Source organism: Prosopis cineraria, unplaced genomic scaffold (assembly GCF_029017545.1).
Source record: "Prosopis cineraria cultivar Desert tree isolate PC_DT_omini unplaced genomic scaffold, ASM2901754v1 PC3, whole genome shotgun sequence".
Taxonomy (NCBI): domain Eukaryota; kingdom Viridiplantae; phylum Streptophyta; class Magnoliopsida; order Fabales; family Fabaceae; genus Prosopis; species Prosopis cineraria.
Window position 1 is genome coordinate 37,478,059 of NW_026555334.1, and position 26,977 is coordinate 37,505,035.

Genomic DNA, 26,977 nt, shown 5'->3' on the forward strand with positions numbered 1-26,977 from the left:
TTTACCAATCAGATATATAAATAAACTCACACTGACGCAATCTCAAGTTTCATTTTTCACCTACACTTTTCTCACTCTTCAAGCCACAATGGACGAATCCAGCTCATCGCAACTTCACCAAATCGGCCATGTACCATAATCCACTTCACCTGCATTGCTTCCAATGGGAAAGGCCGACGAAGAACAGCCTTTGCCTTACAATTTAGCCTCCGAGGATCCCGAGCAGAACGTGGAGGTCCGGTGTGGTTGTAGGTGTTCTGCAATTCGAAAATTCATCGGTCTCAGATGCATTTTCATTCTCCTATTATCTGTTGCCGTGTTTCTCTCTGCTGTATTTTGGTTACCCCCATTTTTTGGGTACGCAGATCAGAAGGATCTGAACTCAGGTGCCAAGTACAAAGGTGGGTTCTGGTTAATTCCCTTGTTCATTTTTGGGTTTCTGCATTGCGGCATTGTTTCGTAGGCATAGTGACACCGATCTATTTTCCTTTTGGACTTTATTTTTTTTAATATATTTTTATTTGCGTGTCGTTTTAATTCGTGATACCCGCTTGTTGGGCCATTGTGATCCTTGGTTTGTTTCAGAAAATAAAATGTCGGGAGATTGGACAACGGTATGATTGTTATTTTTAATTTAACTTTGCAAATGATGGCAATAATTATCGTAGCCACATATTGATGAATAATTCACTGACGTTATTGCGATTTTCTAAATCCGGGAAAAGGAAGTACTGAAAGATGCAGTGTTTTCGGGCTTTCGTAATCTTTGTTTCTATTTCTGTTTGCTTATCAGTAAAAGAGTTTCAGAAATTGAAGAAAACATTTTCCTGGATTCTAATAATTACTTTCGTTGACTATATTTTGAGCAAGGTTTGAAGATTTTAGTATCATAGGAGTGCACCTTAAAAATGGTTTTGATGCTAAATGTTCTTAGCTGGACCTTGCATTATCTGCACTCTCTTGCATTATTTGCTTTATTCGATTTTTGTCTTTTGACGACGTTTATACATGCAGTTGGTAAAAGCAGTAGCTTGTGCGTGGCGATGCTTTTGAAAGATTCCAAACTAGTCCCACCTATTGGCTATACTTATTTAGAGCCATCCTTTCTCTATAACATTCCTAGTTTAGGCTGACACATTTTTTGACATCAACTAGCTTGTTTCCAGTTGTCTATCCCGGCATCTCCCCCATCGCCCCCAAATTTTTTTTTTTTGGCATGGTTTCCATGTTGGTGATTTGGTGCGTTTCTAGAACTCGTGTTTCAATACTTATGGAACTAACTTTTGGTGCAGAGTGTATATTATTAGTGACAGAAAAACAATTATGAATACTCTTCACTTAATGGTTGTATACTTTTGCAGATCATGATATTGTTGCAAGTTTTGTTGTTGGGAAGCCAGTTTCTTTGCTGCAAGACAACATATTGCGGCTAGAAGAGGATATTTTTGAAGAGATAGGAGTTCCCTCTACCAGAGTAGGCCTCTCATTAATTTCCTTTTTTGCATTTTATCAATATTTAATTATTAATTTCATTCTCATTTTGAAAATCAGGTCGTCATCTTGTCTCTGGATCCCTTTCCTGGGACAAACATGACAAAAGTTGTGTTTGCATTTGATTCTGATGGTGAATATTCAGAAATGTCTTCAGCTGCTGTTAGTTTGATAAGATCATCATTTGAATCTCTGGTCATACAACAATCATTTCTCCATCTCACTTCGAACTTGTTTGGAGATGCCTTTTTCTTTGAAGTGCTGAAATTGAAAGGAGGACTCACTGTAATTCCACAACAGAGTGGATTTCTTCTGCAGGCTGGGCAAATACTATTCAACTTTACTCTGAATTTCTCTATCTATCAAATACAATTAAACTTTGAAGCATTGACAAGTCAGCTAAAGTCTGGTTTGCATCTGACACCCTATGAGGTTAGTTATTTTATGTTTTCCCCGTTCTTCATTATATCTTCTCGTAATAGTGCTTACACCTTCTGTGCTCGAGGTCAACTTTCACCTGTGGTGTTATTGACATGCGCAATACCAAAAGTTTCCTGTATGAGAATTCTGTTGTGGGAGACCGTGTCTTCTATGAATGAATCATGTTAACATTGGATTTTGTAAAAAGTAAGGCTATAGTGTATGCTAATATATCAGTGTCTTCATTTGCTCTTAGAAACAAGTCCCTAAATTGAGGAATTCCCTACCTCAGATTACAAAGTCGCTCTCAGTAATTTTAGAAGACATCTGATTACATGCTAGGATGCTTGTTATTGTCTGCACCATGCTAATTCTGATGACATTTCTTAAATGCGAATCGGGATGCAGAACCTGTATGTCATATTATCTAATCCTGAAGGCTCAACAGTAGCTGCGCCTACTATTGTTCAGTCATCTGTTTTCATGGCTATTGGGATTTCTCCATCAAAGGAGAGGTTAAAGCAACTGGCACAAACCATCACAGGTTCTCATTTTAGGAACCTTGGCTTGAACAATACTGAATTTGGTCGGGTTAAGCAGGTTCGACTTTCATCCATCTTACAGCACTCCCTTCATGGTGGAAGTGGCACTAAATGGTCGCCTTCTCCTGCTCCTCTACCTCATTCACACCACCACCATAGGCATCACCACTACCAGCACCACCATACAGCCCATCAAGCTCCTGTGTTTTCACCTACACCTGCACCTGCAGCTGGGAAAGGTGCACTCTCACCTGAGGCTGGCTCTCCTGCAGCTCCAGGAAGTGTGCCTGCGCCAGGGAGAAGTTCTCGAGCTGAGCCTCCTAATTGCAGATCTGCTCGGAATACTGTAAAACATGCTCATCCAACACCTGCAGTTGCCCCTGCTGTAGCCTCACCCTTTTCTGTTGCCTCACCAAAACAGCAAGTCGGATCACCTCCTCATGTCTCTCATTCAGTTCCTGCTTTTAGTCCTTTGCCAAATGTAGCCTTTGCTCATGCTGAGCCCCCTCCTAAGAATGGACCATCTTCGGAACGTTCTGACACACATTTTCATGAGCCATCACCATCTTCATGTGAGTATGCTCAATGATCTAGTCAAGTTATTTAAGTTGAATCTAACATGGACGCTGTCAGTCTAAACTAAAGGGAACTCATTTAACGTACCTATTTTCATATTAAAATCATTCATCGCCTCTGGTGATGTCAATTTTTGTGAGAATTACTTATATTTTATCGAGAAATTGGAAATGGTTTGTGTTATTGTCCAAGTGGAATGGTAAAGTGTAATCGAACAACTTTGAATATTTTATGTGCGCCTCAAATCCTCAGAAGTACCGTGCCTGTTAATTGTTTGCTTCTGTTTTCCACTCCCTCTTTTTTCTTCTCCATTTAAACTGGTCTTGAATGATGTATTTATTTATTGGTTCTTGGGTAACTTGTGCTTCTGGAACTTGAGGGTGTCGTGTTTAGGGTCTTATCCATATGTATCCCGCTTAGTAAGGCCTTGCATTTAGTCCTGTCCATTTAGGTTGATGGGCTAACATGAAGCGTCTATTGCGGTTGATGCATTCCTGATATAAGGTATAATTTTGGTTATTAATTTTCTTTGTATACTTACATCTTGATTTCTTAGCTTTTGCAGGTCGTCGACGATCTCTTGAATGGACATCTTTAATATTTGTAGCACTCGTGTTATGTATCGTAAAGGACTGAAAACGTATGAATAGGAAAGTAAATGAAGAGCACCATAAATATAAGCCACGCGAAGGCCAAGCTCTACATCTGAGTCTGAGGGGATATAAAGATGTGATTAAGCGTGTAAATAGTTGAAAAGATCCACACCTTTTTTGCATGTTCAGGTCAAAGTCCACTCGTGGCAGGCCTTGATCACATGCATTACCGCTGTTTTGTGTATCATCTATGTAAGGGGGAAATTTGAAAGCAAAAGAAAAGAAGTGACGTTTTCCATTTTTGTTTTGCCTCCTCTCAATTGTTTTGAGTTGCCGTAATAGAGGCAGTTCTCATTAATCATTATGTTGTTCTAGTGCTTTGCAATTGTTAAATTAATTATGTTCGTGTACGGTCAATGCGTAATTATGATTATAGCTGAGAATTCTCTTAATAAGTTACCCATGATACATTCTCTTTTGGTTAATTTGTTTTGTACTAGACTTTAAATTTGTTTCTTGATTCTTCAGATGAATCGGATGAATTCCTTGGTAACATATTATTGATATTCATGTACAACATATACACATGCATGAAATTGTTTCAAGTTCATGGAATGTCAGTGATAGTTTTTCTTGTCTTTTGAATAATTCCACTTTAAAATTCAAAGGCGTAGCCAGAAATTTTAAATTGGGAGGATAATAGATGTGTCTGTCTGTATGCATGCAATATTAAAAATATAGTATATTATCATGGTTGTTTTCTCTGGTACAAAACTAAAATTAGTATATTATAATTAATTTTATGTCTATAGAATTACATATTTATTTAAAAATACAAAATTATATATCATATGCTAGATGACAATTGTAACTTGTAAGGTTCCAAATGTGGGAAATTTTGAAATATGCATTAATATTGTATATTTTTAAAGTTTTACTGTATTGTTGCATTGATTAAAACAATTCTGGTGTTAGATTTAGATCTTTATTTTTTAAAAAACAAGGATAAAAGCTATTATGTAATACTTAATTTTTAGAAAAAATAATAATAAAATTTTTTTAAATTATGTAATGACATTTTGGTCATTCGAAATGTCATAATTCTTTTAAAATTTCTAAAAAAAATTTTATCATTAAGGAATTAATATAAATAATCAAATTACTTTTAATTTAGGATTTCAAATTTGAATTTACAAAATTATTATTGCTTTCTTAATTTTTTTTAAAAAATTATGAATATTAAAACAAAATTTGTGAATGACAATTGATATTAGAACTAAGTATAATTTAATTATTTATATTAATTTTTTAATTACAAAAAATTCTCTAGAGACTTCAGATGAAGTATTGCATTTTGAGGGTGTTTGGGCTAAATATGAAACGTTGATCAAATAGATCACAAGGACTAGTTGGGTTGAGTAATTGAAGCGTTATGCCCAATATAAATGAAAAAGACTGGCCCTGAGACTCAATAAAGGCCATAGTAAGTAAACATACCAAAATTCATCAACTGCAAATATTAGACTGTTGGCGCGAAAGACACAATCTTAAATAATGTCAAAATCTACGCCAAGTATCTCGATGAAATGAGTTGGTTACCAAAATGGTGAGCATGAAATAAAGATCATGCCATGAGTTTCACGGGATCCCTAATTCTTCAGCAAAAAGTGCCAGGTTTTAAGAAAGAGACTACTGCTAATCTGACACTATAAATAAAAAAAGAAAATACAGAAAAAAACTAGTCAACACTCAATCAAAAACTTACAATTTTACATTTATTAGCCTTGTTTAGTTTTTAGTTTTAGATTTGTAATCTTTTCACATTTCAATAACAATTAAATACTTGTTCTACTAAAACTTTATATATTTTTATATTTGAGTAAATTGTAATAAAGGAACTCGAAATCCTTTTATTATCAATTGAGACTCAATGTCTTTGACATGTCTGATATTTGTTGTTTATCACGAACAGAGGAATTAAAATGCCATTTATATAAATTAAAAGAATATTATTATTATTTTTCTTTATTTTTATATTTTTTTATTTAGAGATACCGAATATTTTTTATATAGAATTTGAGTGTTTGGGTCCCGCTTGTGTGTCGGGATGCATCTTATTTCGCGCGAGGATGCTTATCCTCGGCGTCCGTAATCCAGATCCTGACATCCGGTGACGAGCCTATCATATTAAATAGTAATATATTTTTTTCCTTACTTTTGATGTGGCAGAAAATTAACGGTGATTTATAAAAAGGAAAAACAAAAAGCAATGGTGAGAATCATGCTTCCGATTTAGGCCTTCCAGAGATGAGATTTCCCTGGCGTTTGAAGCCACCTGGATGGGGACAGCGCAACTTGTATAGCGTGAGGCAACGTTTGTAGCATTAAATTTAGATTGGAATTTAAAGTTTTAATTTTTATATTTGCAAAATTGCTATAAAATTTTTTTGGGAGATAAATTGTTTTGTGGGATGAAGATTAATTAAAGGATCAAATACATTCTAACCTATGACCTTACATTCCCAATCCATCACCTTGCACCTCAAACCTTGTGTCATTGCATGCTATAAAGGCACAAATTTTATGAAAATACAATCTATTATTTTAAAAGTGATGATCTATAAAAAAAAATTAACATGAACAATGAATTGTTTAAACTACAAACATGTAAATTATATATCATTTTTAAAGGTATAATTTTGTTATATAAGATTATAGACTTGGTGTGTAAGATTATATAGGTTTGAATACAAGTTGATAAGTTTGGGGGCATAAGATTATAGGTTTAATGTGCAATGTCGGAAGACTTGCAGTGCATTTGATTCTTAAAATTGGTCTTGATCCTTTAAATAATTTTCCTTTCAAAGAGAAATTTATGTCAAATTTTCTATTTCAAATCTTAAATTTAAAATTTATGAATTTTAAATTCATATACATACTTTTAAATTTAAATTCATACATTTTTAAGTGCTTGGTATTTGGTTAAATTCCTGATCCAAATATAGCATTAATGTATCTTGAGTTTGAGATATTTCCTTCATCGTGAAAGTTATCGGAACCCAACTTTTCCGTCGTCGTCTTAATTATTATTATTATCAAGACCAAAATGCTGCAATGATGGAGCCTTCGACGGTTATAAATGAACGCAACCAAAAAAAAAAAAAAAAGTCACGTGCATGACAAAGCGGCCCGGTGGCCAGCTTAGCTTTCGCGGTTGAGATTTTGAGGCGGATGAACCATATTGGAGGGGATCACATGATATATTGTCCATTGACTCTCAAATTGGATAACCACAAGTCCATAATCTTCCATTACAACTGGAAACTCTCTTCTCCATATTTCTTCTTCTTTATTCGTCTCTCAAAACAGATCCCCTGGTTTCATTTTACCTTTTCGTTTCCCTTTTCTAGTTGAGAAAGTATGTCACATTTTCACAATATATTAAAATTGGTAGTGCTATTGAACTGATTAAGATATTAATTATTAAATTAAAATTGTAGTTGAAACTGATTAGATCAATTATGAATAAAATATTTTATTAAACTTATCAGCATATCAATTTATCAATTCAACCGATCTAGTTAACATAAATTTCAATACAATACATTTTCAATTGCTTCTTTTACAAAAATAACTTCAATTATGGAGATATCAATTGTCACATCCTCTGAGAGTGAAATAAAGTAGCAAATCATTTTGCCAAACTAGCGTCGCAACGTTTGCCAGGCTTCAACAGAGTTCCAATTCTGCCCCCGATGTTGAGACTCTTATTCTAGTTGATTGTAGTAATTTACCCCGGATGGAATGTGGGCGTGCCTCTAGTCATTAAAAAAAAAAAAGAATAACTCCAATTATGATTTTAACAACGTGGATGTTTGTTAAGGAAAAAAAAAAAAAAGAACAACGTGGATGAATGATGAATACCATGAAATTTATCTTAATCTGAGGGAGATGTTTTCTTTTCTTTATCCTATTTCAGTTTAAATTCACACAAGATTTTGATATTTTTATGCATCATAGAATTGGTACGAATCAGGCTTTCATACACTTCTAATTTTACGCGCATATTAATTCCCACGTAATTATGATAAGAAGGTTTCATGCACAAACAAGCACGGTGACATATGAATATACATTTACATCCCTCCCCCGGCCAAAAAAAAAAAAAAAGAAAGAGGAACATTCATTTGCAAAAATAAACTAGGATACTGCAATTGAGGGTAAGCATTTATTAATTACTTTAGCCTGACTCTCCAATCTTATTCCTGACGAAATATGTCAAAACCAAATCACGTCAATTATTTTAATTGAATTCCACGGTTCTTCCCCCAATTAAATACGACGCGAGGTTTGTCCTTGTCAAAATGGGAGAAAAAAAGGACGGCCAGAGATTATTGTTTATTTATTTATATTTATATTTTTTTTATTCCACTATCAAGGGCCTGAAGTCTTCCTCACAATAAGTTAATTTAAGGCATGCTTGGGTAATACTCAAAATACATCCAAATCATTATTTAAGATATTTTTTTTAATCAAATTTAACAAATAATTACATCCCCAAGATATAAACTGAAATTAAGGCACTCAATTCTTTGTCCAATTCGACCAAGCGGCTTTCTTTATACATTTATATTTTATACGACATAACGTTTACACACACTTCTGGCAAAAAAAAAAAAAAAAAAAGGTTTACAAACACTAACCTGTTTTTATTTTATACCGCTGATAATATCTTGTGGAAGGCCCTGGGAGAAAAGCGGACGTGCAGGGACGTAGCCGGCTATGTCCCCAGTGTCACTTTCCCCCTCAAAGCTCGGTTGAATAGGCCTAGCAAGAGCAGCTTCACAAGTCACAGCCATAAGTATTCGATAAAGTATCACCGCCTTTTTGGTGTATCAAATATCTATCCCCTGAGACGGCTGATCGTGGCCCCTTTATATTGTTGTCCACTTTCGTCACAGAAAAAATCTCTATACAAAGCTGAAAACCTTTGCCCGCATTTGTGTTGCGTTGCGTCGAATTGCGCAAAGGCCTCTGGCATTCGCTTGTTTCATCTCTATTCTTTGTTGTCTCTGATTGAGTCTATTGTCAATTCCCTCTGGAAGACCTGCGAAATCATATCTTTCGGTTTAAGTAAGGTGAGTTGGGTTGGGCTTGTTCGTGTTAATTCTTGTAGATTTCATTGGATATATTAGCACTTTTTTTTTTTTAACTTCGTTTGAGTGACTTCTTTTATGGTTTTTGTGTGTGAGTTTTAGTTTATACATGACCCTGGCTTTCGAGCTGAATTCCGAAACCGACCTCTCTCGTTTACTTAAATAGAGCTGAGGACATTGTTCGACTGCTTAAGCTGAGTGAAAGGATAGGAATTGAAGCATTTCATTAATCTAATAGGGAATTGGAGTCTTGATTAATCGTTTCCTTTTACTTTTAATGTCCGACCAAGAGGACACGTCTTTTGTGCCCAGAGTTTCGTTACTTTTGTTCTCTGATATGTTGATGATTCTTTTGATCTTGTTTTGGTACTGACAGTTGCATTAAATTGCCATACATTGATCACTGTCGGAAGAAATGGTGAATGCCGGATTGTTTTCTGGGAGCAAGGCCGTGAAATCGGTGAAGATAAGCTTTCGGTTGCCATATTACACTCATTGGGGACAAAGCTTACTCGTGTGTGGATCTGTACCAGTGCTTGGTTCGTGGAATGTGAAGAAGGGTCTGTTGCTCAAGCCCTTTCATCAAGGCGATGAGCTCATCTGGTGCGGAAGTATCACCGTGCCTTGTGGGTTCCAGTGCCAGTACAATTATTATGTTGTAGATGATAACAGAAATATTCTTAGAAATGAAATGGGAAAGAAGCGTGAATTACTAGTCCGTGAAGGTATCCAAAGCGGCCAGGAGGTTGAGTTCCGCGATCTGTGGCAGGTTCTGCCTTTCTCCTTTCCCCATTTTTTTCTTATTAAATTCCTCAGAAGTTCCCCCCCCCCACCCCAACAAATTCCTCACAAGCTTACATCCTGTTAAGATATGCCAATTTCCTATGCCAAAGCAACTTTAATTTCATATTAACATTTCATTTCGTGCTCTATTTGGCTGCTGAAAGAAGGAAAGCTATATAGATAACGGAAATAAGGTTCTTAAGACAACTAGCAAGACACGCAGATTTTGAATTCTTTTCCTCCATTGTTCTCGGTATACGCTAGTATTTTACTATGATGTTAATATCTTATGAAGATCTTTATTATTATTGTTTTTTTAATCATCACGTCCAGACTGGTTCAGATGCTATACCTTACAGAAGCGCTTTTAAAGATGTCATCTTTGGGCAGAGCTGGAATTCAGGTGTGGCGACACCTATAGGAGTTAGCCACACTAAATTTTCTCAAGGTAACTTTGTTAATGTAATAGGTTTAATTTTTTGACGCTGTTTTGATTTGAATTCCTCTTTTGAAGATCATTGATATCATTTTGTTGATAAGCTGCGCTTTGTGACTCCTGGTGAGCAGCAGATTCCATTGTCATCCAGTTCAAAGTTTGCTGTCCAAACATTGAAAAAGACACATCAGTAAGTCCCCCAACCCCCCCTCAAAAAAAAAAAAAAAAAGATTAGCTATGTGTTTATTTGTCTAAACTTTATTTTCTAAAAAAAAAAAATGTTGCAATGCATATTTTTAAAACTTCAAGTATCTGCAGTTAAGTGATTGGCCCTATCTTGGACTTGTGCAGATATGTGTGATCGGTAGCCATGCACAGTTAGGACAGTGGAGGGTCTCTGATGGGCTGAAACTCAATTACGGTGGTGAATCTGTCTGGCAAGCTGATTGTGTGATACAAAGGAGTGATTTTCCAATAAAATATCCATTTTGGACTTTGTCCTTGATCTTAGATGATATTAACATGTTATTATTTTCATTATGGTCCCATTCTTTTCCTTAACAGAAATTCCACATATAGATATTGCAAATGTGACAAGGCTGGAAATATTTCTATAGAGAATGGTCCAAACCGGGAAGTCTCCACTAACTGCTCAAGTAATGAAACAAAATATATTTTCCTTTCAGATGGCATGATGCGGGTATGATATTGAACATAAGCTGCATTTGACTGAGCGAACAATGTGCTTCTTCTTTTATCACCAATGGAAAGTTGGTATTGTGCTTATCTGAAAAGTTTGTGATTCTAATCAGATGTTGGTTGGCCTTGCTAGGAAGTGCCTTGGCGTGGTGCTGGTGTAGCAATACCCATGTTTTCTGTCAGATCAGAATCTGATCTTGGAGTTGGAGAGTTTGTTGACCTCAAGTTACTGGTTGACTGGGCTGTAGCATCTGGTTTCCATTTAGTTCAACTTTTACCTATCAATGATACATCTGTGCATGGGATGTGGTGGGATTCTTATCCATACAGGTGTGACGTCACCTTCCATATTGCTACTGACACCACCTCTATACTTGCAACTTTGGAGTGGCGTGTTTTTCACTCAAGTCAATTATTCTTTCTGATTTTAGAGCATCAAACTTTCTAGTTGGACTTTGAAAATCGGCTAGTTAATTTCTCTGACACCAAATATATTTCACTCTAATATTTCTTGTGCTTATTTATTACAGTTACTTTACATAGTATTTAAAATTTCTTGCATTGTTGTTGTTGTTGTTTTTTTTTTTTTTTTGGTTTCGCAGTTCACTCTCTGTCTTTGCATTACATCCGTTATATCTGAGAGTACAAGCACTTTCAGAGAACATGCCAGATGAAATCAAGGTTATATTTTGGATTTTTAGTTTTTATTTAGTGGCATTGCTAGCTTGTTACTTCATATTATTTTTGTGATATTTAAATGTTCTCCTTCAAATGCCAGCTAGAGATTGAGAAGGCAAAGCAGGATTTGGACAGGAAGGTAATAGTGTCAATTGTTTATATCTATCCTGACATCATCTACGAAGGTTATTAATGACTTACATGCATGCATGCAGTATACGGTTATATTAACCACTGTGTCAAACTCTTTAGACTTAGGGTTTTGTACTGGTGTCCCTTTTATGGCTATTATCTGTGTAAAATTCCATGTACTGGGTAAGTGAGTCTGAAGTTGGGATCATATCCTATGTACTAGAAGATAAGGTTCTCCTGGCACTGCAAAGATGGATTATGAGTTAGCTGCTGATTGTTCAGTGTGCTTTATCACTAGAATTGGAAACATGGGACGGGTCCTGCTATAAGATAATTTTGTTAAGATTGAATGGAAAGCAGAGGGGCTGATGGCCCGTTAATCCTCTTCTAAACTTTGTTCACAAACTTGATTAGTAACATTCGTATTCAAGCTTAAGGTATCAATTCTCTACTACCTTGTACTTACTCATCTCGTTTTTCAATTTCCTGTAAGTGCAATGTCAGCTATAGATAAAATTGGAAATTGCATTAGTAAAAATGTGTATTACTACAGTTTTATATTTCGGCAAGAATGTAATTTTTAAAATAGTAATACTGTTGGGAATCCTGTCGCTGGCACTAATTAGATCACACTATATGGTAGGATCTATTCCAGGTTGGGAAACAAGATAAGATCATGAGATTTTATGTTCAAAACTTGCAAATAATTATGATGCTGCAGCTGTTTAAAAATTGAGAAGCTTGTAGCCCGTATCATTTTTGGCTATGACAACAAGGAGTTCACATTCATTAATGAGTGTTTTAATGTTCCTTCAACAGATGACTTTTCCTCAGGTCTGGTAAATTTAATGTTTTTCTTTACAGGATGTTGATTATGAGGCTACAATGGCCACTAAACTCTCGATTGCCAAGAAAGTTTTTGCCCTGGAGAAGAATTTGATACTGAATTCTAGCTCCTTCCAGAAGTTCTTTTCTGAGAATGAGGTCTTTGTTCATCTCAACACTTTCTAATGTTTGGCCAAAGATCTTTGATCTATCTTAGTTTTTTGTTTCTCTGCCTTTTTTGGGCCTTATTCTATTTGAATTTGGCTGTTGACATTGATTATATTGGCTGTTGAGCATATATGTCTTATATAGTATAAATTGTTGTTGTTTTAATTTATACATCAACTCAGCTCTATTTCTGGTGTTAAAAGGATTGGTTGAAACCCTATGCTGCCTTCTGTTTCCTGCGGGATTTTTTTGAAACATCAGATCACAGTCAGTGGGGTCGTTTTTCTCATTATTCAAAGGATAAGGTATGTCCCTTTAATCTTTTCTTATTTCTTATCATATAGAGATTTTTATGATCTAGGTTTTTGGATTCTTTTGTATATGCGACTTATTGTTATTTCTTATATATGTGGCCCTTTCTCTTGAAACCTGGTATATCAAAGACCTTTTTGTTTTACAGCTTGAGAAACTTGTATAAAGGAAAGCCTACATCATGACATAATTTGCTTCCACTACTATATCCAATACCATTTACATTTACAAGTAAGTTGAATGGGCCTTATCCCATCAGTTCTACTTCATGTGCAGTAAATTGCTTAATGTTAGAAAACCTAACTGTCTGCATTCTTCTCAAACTTCTAGCTGTCGGAAGCTGCAGAATATGCTAGAAAGATGGGAGTGGTACTAAAGGGAGATCTTCCTATTGGTGTTGACAAAAACAGTGTGGATACTTGGGTTTATCCAAATTTGTTCCGAATGAATACTTCAACTGGGGCACCTCCAGATTATTTTGATAAAAATGGCCAGAATTGGGGCTTTCCTACGTATAATTGGGAAGAAATGTCAAAAGATAACTATGCTTGGTGGCGATCTCGTTTAACACAGGTTTTGTCTCATAAGATTTATAATTTTCTGTTCTTAATGGGGAAAAATATCTGATAGTTACTATTTCCTTCTGTGTGTGAAAGATGGCAAAATATTTTACAGCTTATAGGATCGATCACATATTGGGATTCTTCCGAATCTGGGAGCTTCCTGATCATGCTATGACAGGTCTAGTTGGAAAATTTCGACCATCCATTCCCCTTGGTCAGGTATCCCTCTGTTCTCTTAAATTGGAACGCACTTTCTTGGTGAATATAGGCCGAACCTTTCTACCTAGCAAAATAAATATGTAATTTCCCATTTTAGACTATTTAATTATTATACATCTGAGCTAAATTTTCTATTGTAGGAAGAACTTGAAAGTGAAGGAATATGGGACTTTAATCGCCTGAGTCGCCCATACATTAGGCTGGGACACTTACAGGCCAGTTTTTTCCTTTAAAGCTGCAAATTATTTTAATAACTTGGAAATGGTGTCCTTTCATGCTTCAGCCTGCTGCTATCCGGTTTTTCATAATGTGTGATACTGATGTCTATTGTCTATATTCTATTGTATCCTCTACGTTTTGCTTTCAGGAAAAATTTGGAGATTCTTGGACTTTTGTTGCAGCAACTTTTCTGAATGAATATGAGAAGCAATGCTTTGAGGTGATCATTCTTCCATTTATTAAGATTTTTATGTTTTAGAAATTTTCTTATTCCAGTAAGCTTGCCTAGCTTTGATTTCATGAAACTTACTCAATTTGTCCGTGCTTTGTTCACCTTCATCTTCAATGAGATGAATGCATTGGTTTTATTTTTAAAGGTGTTTTATGATTAGAGTGTATAATCGCATGTATCTAGCTTATCTGAAGGAGCGTGCTCTACCACACCGGAACCATACGTTTTAGTACACATATCACTTTTTTTTTTTTGGTGAATAATACACATATACATTAACTGTACTATTACTGTCATAACATCTTCATCATCATCATTCATCACTACTTTTTTTGGGTAAATGCGTCTAATTCACTTAAGCATGTTGGATTTAGTTGTATCCCACTGGAGATTAGAAATTTAATCATGTATAATGAAAAGTAAAATCTCCTCGGACGTTGGTTGATTTTAAATGTGATCTTTCTGAGTTTGAATTTTCTATGTCGTTCTTGCCTTATCAATATTCTGTTGAGACTTGAAGTGTCTTGCTTAAATAGTATTACTTTGCATATATGATTTTTTAGTTCAAGGGGGATTGTAACACGGAGAAGAAAATTGCCGCCAAGCTAAAATCATTTGCGGATGGGTCCTTATTTGAGAGTGAAGACAAAATCCGACGCAATCTCTTTGATCTACTACAGGTAGTGAAGCATTGCCAATTTAGCTTCCTCTTTCTTTTCCTTCTCTGCTCTTGTTCTTTCGCTGATGTGGATATTTACATATGTAAACTATTTATTGTCTTGCAGAACATTGTTCTAATACAAGATCCAGAGGATGCTAGGAAATTCTATCCTCGCTTCAACCTAGAAGATACTTCAAGTTTTAAGGATTTGGATGATCATAGGTATTATCTTAAATTAATAAACCAGCTTTTAGTGTATGTATACATGTATAGCATATTTCAACTGCTACTTTGTGAATCTATATCTGGTGCAAAATTTTCACTTCCTTGAGATACTATCTCACAAGATCTGTTTCTATTCATCACTGTACAGCAAAAATGTTCTGAAAAGATTGTACTATGACTACTACTTCCACCGACAAGAGAATCTTTGGAGGGCAAATGCTTTGAAGACTCTCCCTGTACTTATGAACGCATCAGACATGCTAACCTGTGGGGAAGATCTTGGCCTCATTCCTTCATGTGTTCATCCCGTATGTCAGAGACTTGGCACACAAAATTCCACTTATACTAAAGATATTGGAAAGATTTTTCTTTCTATTTTCGTTTTTGACCAGAGAAAGATTTTCTTTCAAAATTTTGTTTGTGCAGGTTATGCAAGAACTGGGATTACTTGGGCTGCGCATTCAACGCATGCCCAGTGAACCTGATCTAGAATTTGGTATTCCTTCTCAATACAGCTACATGACGGTAAGAATTTTTATTTTCTTTTGTAATTTGTATGGTTGTACAAGAAGAAAGTAACATTTTTCAACTTTTGCTTGATAAATAACGCCATGTAAAAAGTAAAACCATCTAATGGAGAAGGAATATCCGTTGAGAAGTTAGTTGTCTAAATTAACAAAGCCAACGATAGCCAAAATATTTTACCTGGTTGTGTTATGTCCTTTTCAGATGCATGCCTTTATCGTTGCTACCTATACCATTCCTTTATATGAGTATTCTGTTTGCTTGTAAAATTCAAATTTGCTGATATATCTGCAAGCAACACTGAAAAGTTAGAAGAAGAAACTTACCGTTTTTGGGAGCCAGGTTGAACTCTTAGTCAATGCCTAATTAGATGGTTGAGCAAAATTATTTCAACGGTCATCATGCAGTCCTTTGATCTTGTGTTGTCGAGAATGAAAATTTACTGTTTTTTTAAGCTCAATCTGAGCCATCTTTTATGAACGCAATACTATCTGCAATATCATCTTATTCATCTCTCACTCTTTACTCAGAAGTGCTTCCAAATTTACCATCTGGTATCAGGTCTTTTACTGTTATCCGTTAGAATGATTGGCAAATTTTGTTGAGTAAAGACGCTATTAAAATTAACAGGAGTTAAAATATTTATTTGATTAATTAAGTTAGGAGGTGGTATTAAGCAGGTACTCGAAGAATATAAAGAACATTTACCTTCCATCTTTCATAGGCAAACTGGCAAAACAGGCTGATTTGAAGAAAGAATTGAGAAATAGTAGGGAAACTGTTATTTTTCACGCCATGTGGCAGTGTTAAAATTAGGAGGTCTGTGCTCTGAAGTATTTGATGGGCTGATGGCCATGTTTTGCAGGTGTGTGCCCCATCATGTCATGACGCTGCTACCTTGCGAGCATGGTGGGAAGAAGATGAAGACAGAAGGCTACGATTTTTTAGGAGCGTGATGGAGTCCGACATGTTGCCTCCTGATCGATGTGTTCCAGAGGTTGTATATTTCATTATAAAGCAACACATTGAATCCCCATCAATGTGGGCCATTTTCCCTCTCCAGGTATTCTTCTTCCAAGTTCTAACAGACATGTCAGCACCATCAATTTTCGTTGAAGTAGAAAGAAAGAACTTGGTCTGCCTTCATGATGTTATCCCTGCATGTAACTCTTGTCATGCATTCTGGTGGACAGGACTTGCTGGCCCTGAAAGAAGAATATGCGACACGCCCTGCAAATGAAGAGACAATCAACGACCCAACAAACCCGAAGCACTACTGGAGATATCGTAAGTCCTCAATCCTAGTCATTATGCTCACTCTACCTAGTAAGACACAAGGCTGAGGTTTTGTGCGTTGAACTGTTATCAGGTGTACACGTGACTCTGGAGTCTTTGTTGAAGGATAATGAGATGACATCCCTCATCAATGATCTCGTACGTGAGAGTGGAAGGTCATTTCCCAAGAAAGGCGTGGAAAGGGGAGCAAGCTTAGCTCCTGGGGAGCAGCAGAATGCCAGCGGTGGGGTCAAGAAGCCTCTCTCTTCTGTGTCCAATGGAATTCAACCAGAGGACGCATTGCCTGTCCGGTCTTGAACCTTCCAACCCGTACTATGCGACCTGCTTGCATGCAAGAATAAGCGTCGCTTTCATTTCTTTTTACAGATTTGAGTAGATACGCCTAGGCATGACGTTCACTAAATAAATTCCCTCGTACTATTCCTTAAATATTATGGTTCTCCTTTTTTTACCTTAATTGCTTATATCTGTTGACCGTTGTGCAACTTGGTCTCATCTCCAAAAACTGTATTAAATAAATGTAAGTGTTTAATTAACGATATTAAATAAGCTAGTTAAATTGTTAAATTAAATGAGAGTATTAAAAAAATAGTTAGCAAAAAAAAAATTAGAAGTGTCTTTTAAATATTGCTTTGAAATTCTAAAGGCGACAACAAAAATTTATTCTATAAAAGCACAGACGTAATAAACGGAGTATTAATATGATCTATGAATTTCAGTGAAAAAATACTCCCCCTTACGTTCATAGTATAGAAATTTTTTAAAAATATTAAATAATTTAAAATATAAGATATTAACTAGTTCTTATGAGTACTATTTAATGGGATAATTTAAAAAATTTTATTGTTGATAAATGTCGTCTTTTTAAAAATACTTTTATTTAAAGCACAATTATGTATTAAATATATGTACTTTTTTTAATAAAAATTTAAATTTTTCTTTATTAAATTATAAGAAACTAGCTTTTCTGTGACAAGATAATTAAAAAGTTTTTTAAAAAAATATTAGCATTTCAACAAACTTTCTTAAATTTATAATAGTTAATCAGTGCAGGCCAGACCCGACGCATGAAGTGAATGGGAGTCAGTAGAAAAGGGAGGTGCGGGCCCCAGGGATGAAAAGGTGGGCCCCGGTGGGCACGAAGACAGAAAGCATAATGGAGGATCACATCACATGTCTGACACTGACGATCGAAATGCAGGCATCGATTTGAATGTCACATGGTGCGGGAAGGGGAGGCCCCAAATAGGGAAAAGAGCAAAAATAGTAACGCAGGCAGTGTGGTGGATTGGATTGAGGCAGAGGAGAAAGAAAGCACCTGGCAGAGGCATAAGAGGATAGCGAGGGAATTCTTATTAAGGCAGGGTGTGTGGGGGTGGCGGTGGAATCCTTTTTCCATTTGCTCCGGTCTCTGTTTCGTTCTCTCTGCGCTCCCTTTGCTTCTCCATGGCTTCCCCTGAATGCCTTACCAGTGTTCAGGGTAATTCTTTCCTGTTTTCTGTTTCGCCTTTTCACTTGATTTATTTCAGATGTTCTCTCATGCATGTCAATTTTCATCTCTGTCATTCATCAATGACTGCGTTTCAGATCTCGTGATGGCCTTGTCACTCTCTCTCTCTCTCTGTTTTTTTCAATCTGGGTCTTCTTGCATGCAGCACCTGTATTGTAATATTGTATACAGGGCTCTGCTTTGTTCTTACTGTTTCTCTCTCAGTATGTTTTCTATTCTTCGCTCTTCTTCGATCGAAACTTCACCGGTTCTTCTTTTCTCCTTGAAAACCGTGCAGGTTATGAGGGATTCAATAAAAATGTGAACAAGACAGCCTGCCTTTCGGTTTTGTTTCCAGCATTTAAGCCCTCATCTTGAATGTACCCCTTTCGAACAATATTCGGTAAGAATTGAATTGCATTTTTTTTTTTTAAATCTGTCAGTCTGTTGTATTCATATACATATATTACATATATGTTCCTGTATGATATCAAGGGATGGCAAGTAAAATGATGATCATGCATGTTATTGAATGACATCATCAAACATAACAATTGTTTTACGAGTGATAGCTAATCACGTATAACGTAATTTTTAGGGATGATAATTGTTCGAACAGATGATTTTCAACGAAAGCTTAAATTGTGGAGACAGATGTCTCAAGTTTTCCCACCCCCCTTGCTTATTATTTTCTTTGAATATGATCGCTTCTATTATCCTGTATTCAACTGATAAGCCGAGCTGCATGACAAATTTGATTAGTGTTTTTGAAAATCACAGATATCACGAAAACGTTGATTTTGTTTTTTCATGGTTCCATTTGATCAAGTCAGCGTTCCGCTACAAAAATTGAACAGTTGGGGTAATAAATGATTCATTTGCCTCTAGTTGCCACTTCTCTTGCCCAACAGAGTGTCTGGGAAGCAATAAATTCATTAAATTGTGATAAGTGCGTATAAATTTTCTTCTTTAATTTCTCTCATTTCTCGCACTTACAATTAATGGCATATGAATGTTCATTTCCTATTCTTAATTACAACCATGCAATTACTGAAGGCTCTTTTTATAACTTCATGTCTGGAAGATTTACGCACTATGGGGGACCTCTCTTGTAACATGTGTTGGTTGGTTTCCTTGCCCATTTTATTATATCTTGCCACTTTTACTATATCTCAATCACGTGTATTAATTCTGCATATGCAGCATTTCCAGGAAACTCTTGTTTTGAAGTTGCAGATGTCGTCACCTTCAGAAAACTAATTTTCCGGCCATTTTTAATAGTATAATCGCATTTGGAATGCGCTGCCGCTGCCACTCTCATCTGAATGAGATTCTCCACAATGGCTGTAGCCATAGATCAAAATCATGGGTTTAAGCCATTTAGCCGATGCAAGCTCCAATCCTATGGTCACATTGATCAGAACCTTATAGAACTTGACCAAACAAGTCTCAACCACTCTTCCAAACAATCAATTGAATCCAACAATATTCCCCGCAGTTTCTCCACTCCATGCCTACCTTTAACCCCTTCAGCAGATGAAGAGCTTGCTTCTTATCCCAAGATTGAGATAGTTGGTGGTAGTGGAGCTCCGGTACATGCTCTAGTTGTAGAAGTTGCCATAGCTATGGCCTCTGGTTCTCATCCTATTCCAGTCTCAAAAGGGTTAGGTGGTGCCTATGTTTTCCGCAGCCAAAATGGCAAGGATATAGCCGTGGCCAAGCCAGCAGATGAAGAACCTTTAGCCTTCAACAATCCAAAAGGCTTGAGGGGTCGAATGTTTGGCCAACCTGGATTGAAGCACTCCATCCGGGTAGGTGAAACTGGGATACGTGAATTAGCTGCTTGTTTCCTCGACCATGGAAGCTTTGCTGGTGTGCCTCCCACTGCTTTGGTCAAGTTCTCTCATGCTGCCTTTTATTTTACCGATGCTGCAGTCGCAGTGCCATCAGCAATACCTTGTAAAATCGCTTCCCTCCAACGCTTCATTGATCATGATTTTGATGCAGCAGAGTTGGGCCCTTCCTTTTTCTCTGTTGCTTCTGTTCACAAGATCGGGATCTTAGACATCAGGCTTCTAAATCTTGACAGACATGCAGGAAATATGCTTGTGAAGAAGAAACAAGGTCACCATAGTTATAATGCCTGTGGATTTGGTGATCTTGTTCCCATAGACCATGGCCTTTGCCTTCCTGAGTGGCTGGATGATCCATATTTTGAGTGGCTTCATTGGCCGCAAGCCTCCATTCCTTTTTCTGAGTCTGAGCTCGATTACATATCCAAACTCGACCCATTTAAAGATGCAGAGCTTCTAAGAACTAAGCTTCCTTCTCTGAGGGAGTGTGCTATAAGGGTTCTTGTTGTTTGCACCATTTTCTTGAAGCAAGCTGCTGCTGCTGGCACCTGTATTGGTGATATTGGTCAAATGATGACTCGAAAGTTCTGTGGCGGAGAGGAAATGCCTAGTGAACTGGAAGATATTTGTGTTCGTGCCAAGGCTATTATCCCTCGTGGTTCCAACCTGGAGAAGATGAAAGAAGAAACTGAACAAGGGTTTAATATGTTTCAACTCGACAATCCAACTCAAGACGGACTGAACAAGGGCTTTGGAACGCCAGGTTTTCCATTTGCAGGATCAATGGATGGATCGAGTGAGGAGGATGATCAAAACAAAACCTTGGATGCTGGAAAGATCGATGAGAGTGAGAATGAAACAAAGGGGGTTCTCACAAAGAGTGTTAGTATGTCTTCATGGAACCAGAATTGTAAAAAAGGGGTCATTTCATTTGGCGAAATGAACCAAGGCGAATGGGGATCGTTTCTGGAAACCTTGAGAAGCTTTTGCTGGGCGTGTTTGGGGATAAGAAGTGCGGGAATTGAAGCAAAAGTTGGAACCTTGTGCAAGTTAAGGTGTTAGGAATCTTCTATACATATAATAGTTAAAAGCCAGAGTTTACATGTCAATGTATATTTATATGCCAAAAAACACAAGTAGGCAATTCTAGATGTCTATAAGGTGAAATCCAAATTTACAAGGATGGAACAGTGATTGGGAAGTGATTCAATCCTTTTCATTCTGCCAGGTATCTTTCGTTGTTTTCCTCTTTTTTTTTTTTTCCCTTTAATATCCCTTTCTTGCGTCAACTTTAGTAGCAAACTATGACCCAGGTGGGTTGCCATCCTCTATTATGTAAAATTATATATGTACCAGTTACTTCCATTGTCCAACTTCAGATTCCTGCTATACTGTGTAAGCGTGCGGAAGCTTGCTCTCGCAGACAAATTTAGAGTGCATTTGGATTTTCAACGTTTAGCATTTCACATTCATTTTTTAACATTTCAGACGTTACATGTTTTTGAGGGATTTTTTATGTGAGCAAAATAATTTTTTGAAAATGGGTTGAAATATAGTTAAAATGTGGATTTGGCAAGTTAACTTTTTGATGGATTTAAAATTGCAAATGAGAGTATTTTTTTAGATGACCATGATACCCTTATTATGTTTTTATTTTTTCTAATATTAAACTAAATATTTTTTATTCTTATTATTTAACATTAAATTTTATGTTATTTTAAGTTTTTTTCAAATTTTTAAACATTTCTAATATATTATATTTGTATAACAAAAATTATCAATTATTATAAATCAATTCTTTTTTTGGTTATTATTTATTCAAAAGTATATTTTAAAAGTGTAAATAATTATTAATTTAAACAACTTTTAGTTTATCAAACTAATTTTTAAAAAAATATATCTAAATATAAATTTCATTATAGTAATTGATTTCTACTAAATTCACCAAATAAACTTTTAATAAATAAATTTTTCATAAACTAAAAATCAAACAAACATTTAATGTTCAATATACAGAACAACATCTATTCATTCAAGGAAGGTGAAGTTGTAACTACCTTTAATTTTTTTTTTTAAAGAAGGGTAAGTACTAACAATATGAGAAGGATGGAATTCACAATCTTTCATTTATCAAAGAATTTACATGCCACTAGATTATAAGATTATTAGTATAAATACCTTACATATAAAACACAAGATTTATACTAAAAAAATGATGCAATTGAAGGTCCCAGGTAAGAAAGGAAGGGGAGGGATTGGCCTAAAAGATAAAAAGATGATTCTCTCCCCTTAACTTTAGCTTTGCATTAAATTTAAATGGATGGAATTTATTAAATAATAAATTGTAAATACGTTTTATATAGTAAAATTTCATCTACATCGTGTAGATATGCAATGGAAGGAGTATTATTATAATATTTTATAAATTTGATCTACACCATTCAAAATGTATTTTTTAATATTTTAAAATAATTTTATAAAATATTAAATTTAAATTGTTTAAATTTAATCCGATAATTGATGAAACTGGGAAAGAATTGAAAAGGACTAAAAGTGGAGGGAATTTCCCATGAAAAGCGTGAAGAGATACAGAGACTCTTATGGAAGTTATGGGTCCCATGCAATGATTCGAGTTATAGAGTACTTTCTCCAGTTTAAAAAATATTAAGTCTGGTTTGCCTAGCTGTATATAAACTGAAAGGGCGTTAAATAGAGAATACTCATTAAATACATTAAAAATTTACATCACTTTCCAAATAAACCTCTACTAAATTCAAAAACAACTACTCATAGGATTTAATAATTGTAGACAAAGGCAAATAAAAAAAAATGAAAGCAATTAATTCCCTGGATATTATCAAATAAGACTTATATTTTGGAGGCAGCTTAAAAAAAAAGACTCATATTTTGAGATATAATTGTCACTTTTTCCAGATTCAATGTAATTAAAAATAATCTTTTATTTGGTTGACACTGGGGTATCTGTAATTTGAAGATTGATTCTGGATTGAGTTGACAAAGAAAGGGCAGCGCAGTATTAAAAAAACTCTTTAGTTATATTTGATGTAAAAACTGAAAAGCACCCTATTTTTGGTGTTAGTGTGTATGTGGGGGGGGGGGGTTTATGAAATGAGTCCATTGTTAACTTGTAAAAGCACAAAACATACGCATTCTTTTAAAAATAAATAAATAATGTACGAAATTCTTGCTACAAAATCAACAGATTTAAAAGTAAAATCTACATGAACTTACCAACTTTCTAACTTAAAATAACGAGACTGCGTGTGGTCGGGATTATTATGATATTAATAGAGGGTAAGTGTTCAAAAAAAATTTTCAATTCGTTTCAAAAACCAAACAAAAACAATACACAATCGACTTTAAAACTGAGTGGTTAATTTAATATTTTTAATTTGATACTAACATACTCCCTCCATGTTAATTTCTGAAATATTTTTAGACAAAATTGAAGATATTAATAAGACTCACTAAATTTACTTTATAACTTTATTTTTTAAAATAAAAATATAAAGTTTTTAAAAATATTCTTCATTTAATATAACCTTACTCATAAAATATTAAATAAAGTGAGAGAAAATATAACAAAAAATGAAAGGTAATACTAGAACAATTATAATTAATGAAGTTTTATTTCATCAAAATATATTACTATCTCTATCTTAAATCATAAGGAACTTTTGAAGAAAATTTGGTGTCCTAAAATATAAGACACTTTGATAAAAATAAAATTTTATTATGATACTTTTTCAATATTATCCTTTCCATTATATTCTCTCTTTTAAATATTCTTTTATAAATAAAGTATTAAATAAAAGGTATTTTTAAAAATATAATTTTATTTTAAAAAATAAAATTGCACATGTATTTAACAAACTTTATTATTAGTATCTACTCCCTTCATTAAAAAATATAAAATATTTTTAATCAAATCTCATTTCTTAATAAAGTAGTTATCTATTTTTCAACTAATTCTATCTTTTCATATTTACTCCTATTAAATATCCTACAATAAATATAAAGTCATTATTAATAGGGACACCTTTAAAAAAAGATAATAATTATATTTTAAAATATTAAAAATGTCTTATATTTTTTAACAGAAAAGTATAATTTAATTTAAAAATATCTTATAAATTGAGATGGAAAGTATATTTTAATATGTCAAATGATTTCAAAAATGATATTTTATTAATTGGTCCGTAAAACGAAAAAGTATAAACTAATGAAGATGCAATTTAGTTCTTTAACAGGGTTGAAATCATTCTACACAGAGGGAACAACAATTATTCCAGAAATACCCTTAACATTACTCGTAAGAAATTATCTGTGCAGTTCAGTTCACTTCAGTGACACTGACACCTCCATCATTATCAATCTGGCACAGAAGGGTGTTTAGTTATCGTTGACCTGTTGTCTTCAAGTGGATTCATCAGAGTGCTAAGATTCAATGTTAGAGATACGACCCAGCAAACGTCAAAACCACTGCGTATTCACATGTAGAGCGATGTTTCTTTCAAAATCTTCATTCAATTTCCAAATAAAGATCTAGACACTGATGACTTCTTAATATTAAAAAAAAAAAAAACATGAACGCAGAAATCTTCAGACAGAACATGAGATAACAAAAGCAGTGACAGTAAATGATGCGAAGCACCAAGATCCATACACACACTCTAAGGAAGGAAAAGAAATTCTAAAATAACGACAAACAGTAACGATAAATCGACAGTAAAACATAAGACGACTGCAGAAACTAAGAAGACACATGTGTGTTCATGGATCCTGGGCTGGAGTCACGAGAGCAGAACTTGTTCTTCAGAGTCTGAGGGATAAGTCGAGACCTGAGGATACAGCAGGCTTCTTTTCCACAGCATTTGGATTCCCAGAAGTGTTCATCCCAAAGGATAAAATGGGTTTGGGCTGGCCTTGATGATGAGCAGAGCCATGAGTCCAATTTGGCACGCGACTGTGACTCCCATTAATCCCGTGGCGATGAAAATGCGGATTAATGAAAGGTGAAGCAGGAGCAGAAGAAGACGACGAAGCAGTACGAGAGGGTGTTAAAGGAAGACCATTGTTAGCAATAATGGATGAGCAAGGACACAAGTGATGAGGGTGTCCGAAAGCACTGAGTTCCTTCTCCATCTTCCAGATCACTCTCTCTCTCCTGTGTGCATTCTGGTGACCGCCCAGAGCCTGCGAGCTTTTGAACTTCTTCATGCAGTACTTGCACCCAAACTCCTTCTTCCTTCCCTCTGGTTTCTTGCTGACAAAACCACCACCATGGCCCGCCGCCTTCAAAGGTTTCGACATGTCGGCGTTGTTGAAGAGCCTCAGAGACAGAAAATGTTCGGTCTCTTCGTCCTGCTTCTCCGCCGCCTCCTCGAGCTTACGCTTCATCTTTCTGTCCTCAACACCTCCCACATTCATTCTCTCCGACATTATTCTTCTTCTGACTTTGATGTGTCTATGTGCCAGACAAAGACTACTTGTGTTGTGTGGCTTTCTGGGAGAAGGAGGGGGTATTTATTTACCAGGGAGGCTGAATCTTGCAATACTAGAATACGAATAAGAGGAAACAAATTAATTGTTTCTTTGGGCTGAGCAAAACTCATGATTAAGGAGACTCCAGGTTACAACTGTTACCCTTTTGGAGTATATTTTATTATTCTTATTATTTCTGTAGACCTATTATACATATGGACTTTATGAAAGTGGATTTTGTTTCTTTCATGTAATTTATTGCCCGGGATTTATGTTTCCTTATGACTCACTCTGCATTCATCATTCTCTCCGCTTGATTCATCTACTAAATCAAACTGCTCCAGGCGTTGTTACTGTTGATATTCTGTGTGTACACTATCATACTGCGGCTTGTGCTTCTTACTCAAACATGGCTAAAGATATGAAGCAAATTCTAAAGGATCGGATCGATCTCATTGCAAATTTACTAATATGCATATACTAATTGATTAATTAATTTTTACCTCAAAACTACCATAAAAATTACCACATTTTTTTTGCTATATATGCAAAGGATTGTTCCATTAGCTTTTACTATTGTGGCTGTAAACAGTAGTCTAAGCCCAGTAAGCATCATTTAAAAAAAAAAAAAACACACTGGGCATGATCAATAACTCAAATGTTAACCCCTGGTTCAGTAGGGTTAACCATGACAAGTCCATTCTTATTCATATTCATATTATATCATTAAAGCAACCATCCATAATTCACCTTGAAGAAAGCAACGTATAATTTTTTTCTAATTCTGTTTAGTCCCAATAGGTTTATTATTATATATAACCTTTTTAATTAGGCCCATCAACAAGTTAAACGCCTTTTGGCCAGGACAAAAAGTAAAGTTATATAACCTGATGACAATTCATCTCCTGGTAAATTTCTTTTTAGATCTGCAATAACGCTCTTTGCTGAATAAGCAAAACAATAATGAATGAAAGGGGAATAATTAAAGCTAGCAAATTCTGGAAGAATTGAGTAAAATTTGGCAGTCCATTCTGTACGTCCTAAATAAAAGACGGATTTTAGAAGGTGTTCTTGATTTTAATTATAAGTCACCTTACATATTTTTATAGCATTAATTATTTTTCTTTCATATACACACTTTTATTAATGAGCGCAGCAAAAGTGAATGCCAGTTGATATTCCTTCCAAATCAAAATATAGAATATTGATAATTAATTTATAGTTCTCAAAAAAATATTAATTGAAACTTAATTTCTTAAAAAATTTGTATTTTTTAATTTTACTCTCATTAAATAATATATATAAGTGTTTTGATAATGATAAAATTTTAATGCTTATTTTTAGAAAAAGAATAAATAAAGTAAGGTTATAGTTGAAAA

At 35.0% G+C, this 26,977-nt stretch overlaps 4 protein-coding genes across 6 annotated transcripts; 3 read left to right on the top strand and 1 right to left on the bottom strand.

Moving 5' to 3' along the window:
* Positions 1-4,107, top strand: LOC129304902 (uncharacterized). 2 transcript variants are annotated; one of them, XM_054944740.1, is made up of 5 exons: positions 1-401; positions 1,362-1,474; positions 1,552-1,923; positions 2,320-3,025; positions 3,586-4,107. In XM_054944740.1, exons 1-5 carry the CDS (start codon positions 164-166, stop codon positions 3,663-3,665), a joined length of 1,509 nt encoding a protein of 502 aa, XP_054800715.1. In that variant the 5' UTR covers positions 1-163; the 3' UTR covers positions 3,666-4,107. The 2 variants fall into 2 exon arrangements, with proteins under 2 accessions (XP_054800715.1, XP_054800716.1); XM_054944741.1 differs by having other exon boundaries at positions 7-401; positions 3,595-4,107.
* A 4,261-nt stretch (positions 4,108-8,368) lies between these two features.
* Positions 8,369-17,208, top strand: LOC129304852 (4-alpha-glucanotransferase DPE2). Its single transcript, XM_054944678.1, is given in 24 exon segments — positions 8,369-8,760; positions 9,192-9,547; positions 9,895-10,009; positions 10,129-10,187; positions 10,349-10,476; positions 10,571-10,697; positions 10,830-11,026; positions 11,299-11,377; positions 11,475-11,513; positions 12,371-12,490; positions 12,703-12,804; positions 12,960-12,972; positions 12,975-13,042; positions 13,142-13,384; positions 13,468-13,593; positions 13,734-13,808; positions 13,961-14,032; positions 14,608-14,724; positions 14,830-14,927; positions 15,079-15,238; positions 15,357-15,455; positions 16,321-16,518; positions 16,649-16,742; positions 16,825-17,208. Coding segments are annotated over 23 exon segments (2,907 nt in total). The 5' UTR covers positions 8,369-8,760; positions 9,192-9,193; the 3' UTR covers positions 17,049-17,208.
* Positions 17,209-17,346: 138 nt separating this feature from the next.
* Positions 17,347-21,471, top strand: LOC129304853 (phosphatidylinositol 4-kinase gamma 1). 2 transcript variants are annotated; one of them, XM_054944680.1, is made up of 4 exons: positions 17,347-18,231; positions 18,539-18,643; positions 19,021-19,364; positions 19,444-21,471. In XM_054944680.1, exon 4 carries the CDS (start codon positions 19,566-19,568, stop codon positions 21,153-21,155), a length of 1,590 nt encoding a protein of 529 aa, XP_054800655.1. In that variant the 5' UTR covers positions 17,347-18,231; positions 18,539-18,643; positions 19,021-19,364; positions 19,444-19,565; the 3' UTR covers positions 21,156-21,471. The 2 variants fall into 2 exon arrangements, with proteins under 2 accessions (XP_054800655.1, XP_054800654.1); XM_054944679.1 differs by lacking the exon at positions 19,021-19,364.
* Positions 21,472-24,929: 3,458 nt separating this feature from the next.
* LOC129305583 (uncharacterized) lies at positions 24,930-25,556 on the bottom strand. The gene has a single exon (XM_054945576.1). The coding sequence runs from the start codon at positions 25,554-25,556 to the stop codon at positions 24,930-24,932; it is 627 nt and encodes a 208-aa protein (XP_054801551.1).
* Between the last annotated feature and the right edge of the window lie 1,421 nt (positions 25,557-26,977).

Excerpts from the sequence above, each read along its gene's own strand:
- LOC129304902 (XM_054944740.1), top strand. The coding sequence starts at position 164 with ATGGGAAAGGCCGACGAAGAACAGCCTTTGCCTTACAATTTAGCCTCC. Across the intron at positions 402-1,361 it reads CTCAGGTGCCAAGTACAAAG|ATCATGATATTGTTGCAAGT; the intron begins GTGGGTTCTGGT and ends ATACTTTTGCAG. Across the intron at positions 1,924-2,319 it reads TGCATCTGACACCCTATGAG|AACCTGTATGTCATATTATC; the intron begins GTTAGTTATTTT and ends ATCGGGATGCAG.
- LOC129305583 (XM_054945576.1), bottom strand. The coding sequence starts at position 25,556 with ATGTCGGAGAGAATGAATGTGGGAGGTGTTGAGGACAGAAAGATGAAG.
- LOC129304853 (XM_054944680.1), top strand. The coding sequence starts at position 19,566 with ATGAGATTCTCCACAATGGCTGTAGCCATAGATCAAAATCATGGGTTT.